Below are 4,186 nucleotides of genomic sequence, written 5' to 3'. Positions count from 1 at the left end.
TTTAACTTTTTTGATACTGTTGGCAGGCTGGAATGGACTCGTACCATAGAACCATTACTTTTGTATCTAATTTCAAGCTTTTTCAAAGTATCCACCTGAAAATGACGCAAGCAAAGCCTAATGTGCAGTGTACAAAAACCTTACTTTTTCTCCCCATTTCCTTAGCCACTGGGGTAGGTTAATGGATTACGCCCACCAGAAGGGTGGTTACTGCGGCCAGGCATTCCCCCAGGACACCGATGACAGTCTGGACGATTTGCTGCAGAGGTTCGGTAGCCTTGATCTCCGTAAGTATTAGCCTTTTTTCTCTCTCTCTCTCTCTCTCTCTCTCTCTCTCTCTCTCTCTCTCTCTCTCTCTCTCTCTCTCTCTCTCTCTCTCTCTCTCTCTCTCTCTCTCTCTCTCTTCCTTTCTTTCTTTTTTATTGTTATTATTATAATTATTATTATTATGGGCTTATGATTTTTTTTTAATTATTATTATTAATATTGTCATCATCCTTTTTATTGTTATTGTTATTATTATTATTATTATTATTATTATTATTATTATTATAGATATGGTCTGTAATTATTGACAGTTTCATGTACATTGTTTTCTTTTTCTTTATCATGTGTATTGGAATCTAGATTGTTTTTAACTTGGGTATCCATTTTTAGAAGACTAGTATGAATTATAGGTATTTTTCAGTATTCCTCTCAATTAATACAACAGTTATCTGTCATTCACTGGATAGTAATTTTATCTAATTTTATACCATATCCTGTGAAAGCTTTAAAGGTTCACCTTTGGTCTTGGCTCATAATGACTTTTTTCTCTCTTACAAATAGAATTATCTTTTTTGTGCTTAATTTTTTACGATGATGAAGCATAACCTATAAGACATTTTTAACACACTTCCAGGACCAACCCTGTACGAAGATGTAAGTGCTCGGGAGAAAGCAGAAGCCCCAGAGTGGCACACAGAATACTAGCCACAGCATGGTGGATTTACCGTTTCTTTGGTAACTTTGCTTAACAGGAACTGTCAAAAAGCTGCTTTTTATTTTTTATTAGGTACATAATTTGTTGTCATTTTTCCTTTTGATCTGTTCTTATTTTCTGTGTGAAAGAAATGAGTTAAAATGTATTTGCAGCAAGAGAAAAGTAATATCCTTTTTGTTATTATTATGATTATGGTTGTTTATATAGTTGGTATTATTTTTGCCATCATTGTTATTTTTAGTCAGTTTTCCTTTTCCATGTTTATGCAGCATAAAACAATCTCAAGTGTGTCTGACAAAAAGTAATATATGATTTATAAAGTCCCTAAGGTGCTTACTTCTTTGTGATAAATGTTTAGTTTTAGAAAGTAAAAAAAAAAAAGGAAAAATAAAAAATTGGTAATGCAGCTATTTACAAATAACCAAACAAAGATCGACTTTTGATAAAAACTGAAAAAATAAGATAAAAGGAAGACCGAAGGGTTTAAAGAAATCAGGAATTGATTAAGCATCACTGATCTTTGTACATTTAACACAGAGCAAAGCTGATTTTCTCAAAGAATCCTTCCATTTTCTTTTTTATGCTCGATCCCCAGAGATCTACATATTTAAAATTATATATTAGGAACATTATTTATAGTTGAATATTACAGGTGGAGTGTCTTTACAGTGCTGTATTTTTATATGTATCCATTATTGCACAAAATTTTCAAATGCAGTGCCAGTAGGATTGATAATAACTTACCAAAAATATGATGTCAGCAAAGGTTAAGATGTAAGGTCAGAGCTGATGTTAATTTCTCTTTGTTGTAATATGGTTATCATTGTAAAAACATGATGCCTTGTTACATATAGTATGGTTAGGGTGTGATGTAAATAGGATAGTGTTTATTCTTCTTTAAAAGGAGGGGAGGATACCCAAAGATGCTGAACCACATCCATAATCCACTGTTCATCAATTTTGCCTATTTCTCGCTTTCTTCTCTTTTCTCCTCTCCTTTCCACTCCACTCCTTCCTCTTCTTCTCTTCAGTATCCAGTTCCTCCTTCAATATTTCCCTCTTCCTCCTTCTCCCCTTGTCCTCTATATATCAAATCAGCCGTCTTTTTAAATAATATAGTAACAGTTATTCTCAGCATCATAGTTAGAAAACAGCACAGATTGAAAAATGGCAAATGATGGAATAGAGAACACCTTAGAGCTAATAACAAAACATGTTATACTGGTTTTTCTAACTACTTTTCACTGGGACCAAATATTCTTGTGTGCTTGACATTTTACATGCTTTGCACACGAGTGGAAAACCTGTGATTACTTTTCTTTATCCGTGACTTGCAAGTTTGTTCAATGTCACTCTTGTTTTTTTTTTTGTTTTTTTTTGTGCCTAGTGGTGTTATTAAAGGTTGTCATTGTTATTATTATGACCATTATGAGTACTAGTTATTCTATTAGTCGGTGATCAATATTTTCATGATTTATATGTTTTTATTGTCCAGCCTTTGAAATTGTTCATTGTGAAATGAAGTGGAAGAATTTACTAAGAGGTGACACTTTTTTCCTCCACTGATCTAGTCTTCTCTTCCATTTTCCTGCTTTTTTCTGTCTTGGTAAGGTGGAATTTGATAAATTTTTAAGGAGTTAGATTTCTTTGGTTGTTTGAGGGTTTTGCTTCTATATTATTTACATCATTATTCACATCATCATTATTACCCAGTATTATTACATTGATTACTATTATTATGACTACAGTTATTGATTTATATTTTTGTACTACAAATTTAATTATGTTTAGGATTACCAAGTATTTGTATTAAACATTTTGCTGACATTGATAATGTTTTTACTATATCATAGATATTATTATTGTAGATGTTATTATAGATACTATTTATATGAATAATAATTTTTGTACTTTTAACATGCTCTTATTTATAATTTTGTTTCATTTCATTTTTAATTTTTCAGTTAGTTTATCATATTTTTGAATGAAATTAAATGATCTAGGCCCCAGTGATTACACTTATTTATAAGAATTGATAGCTGGAGAAATATGTTATGTTGATACTGAAGACTTCTGATATTATTACTCTGCTTTTTTCCTTCTTTCGTTTTGCATGTCTGTAATATGTTAATCCTGCATATGGTTGTGGATATGCAAGAGTTATCTTTCACTTACTAGAGGAAAGCTTATAATAATAATTTGCTGCTTTCTTTCTTTCTTTCTTTTGGGATAATATTTAAATGTGTTGAACTTTTACTGGCATTTATTTGATATATGCTGAGTGAATTTTTTGCTATTGATGTTGCATATATGGTAATATGCTCCTGGTTGGTATTTGTATCATAGCAATTATGATGCAAGTGTATTGAGTACAGAATATGGAAGCTCCAATACAAAAAATATGTTCCTATGGCTTAGTCCCTCTATCAGAAGGGTTATATGATACCAAAAATGATGATGGAGTTGAGTCAGCTCTTAATAATATAGCTTCTATTGTTTGGCACTGATTGTTGTTGTTGTTCTTTGATTCAGCAATACCTTGATTTTGAAGAGAGAGAGAGAGATGTATGCAAGAATTCTGTTCTATGATATGTGGTATAAAGGAAAAAAGATTGGTTTTATTTTTAGATTAAAAACCTTCTTATGCAATATATACAGCAACTTTTCTATATAAAACATATTTTGATAAGTAATGACTTTTAGGAAATGTCATACCATTTAGTGCCTTACAGATTGTTACCATGCTAGAGTTGGTAAATATGCTTCAGATCTGGAGATAAAGGTGTATGCCATGTATTAATGGGTCTGTGGATTAACCAAAGGAATCATGATGGGAAAAATGTGCTTGTTAATCTTAATATCATGTTAATTTTCAATGGTTATATGAGGATTGTACTTATGAGTAGTATATATATATATTTTTTTTTTTTCATTGTAAATTAAATTTTTTGTAAGCATATAAAATGTTTTCAGCAATCTTTGTATTATTGTTATCCTTGGTATATCACTTTCTGATAAATGGAAAGAATTGTTATTCGAAGAAGAGTTTCTGCCATTTCAAATGTATTTTGCACCAGACTTCAAGAAATTATCCTTGCACATTGTCGTGGGGTGGCTTAGGAGGCGAGGACTGAAAGGATGACTTTGTACCAGTCCTGAATGGCCTGATGGATTCCTCTGTTTTAGTTGTCTATCCCTAACTGT

The 4,186-nt window shown here is 31.5% G+C and overlaps 1 protein-coding gene across 3 annotated transcripts in view; it reads left to right on the top strand.

The window, feature by feature from the left end:
• The window catches only part of LOC125031756 (putative helicase mov-10-B.1), a 25,313-nt gene extending 21,355 nt beyond the window's left edge, over nt 1-3,958 (top strand). For all 3 annotated transcript variants that reach the window (XM_047622706.1, XM_047622696.1, XM_047622713.1), the window contains exons 22-23: nt 166-287; nt 902-3,958. In XM_047622706.1, coding sequence (XP_047478662.1) covers nt 166-287; nt 902-972 — 193 coding nt within the window. In that variant the 3' untranslated portion in view covers nt 973-3,958. The remainder of the gene's footprint in view (nt 1-165; nt 288-901) is intronic.
• Nucleotides 3,959-4,186: the final 228 nt, after the last annotated feature.

Source organism: Penaeus chinensis, chromosome 2, assembly GCF_019202785.1.
Source record: "Penaeus chinensis breed Huanghai No. 1 chromosome 2, ASM1920278v2, whole genome shotgun sequence".
Lineage (NCBI taxonomy): Eukaryota > Metazoa > Arthropoda > Malacostraca > Decapoda > Penaeidae > Penaeus > Penaeus chinensis.
This window is presented reverse-complemented; position numbering and strand designations above follow the sequence as displayed.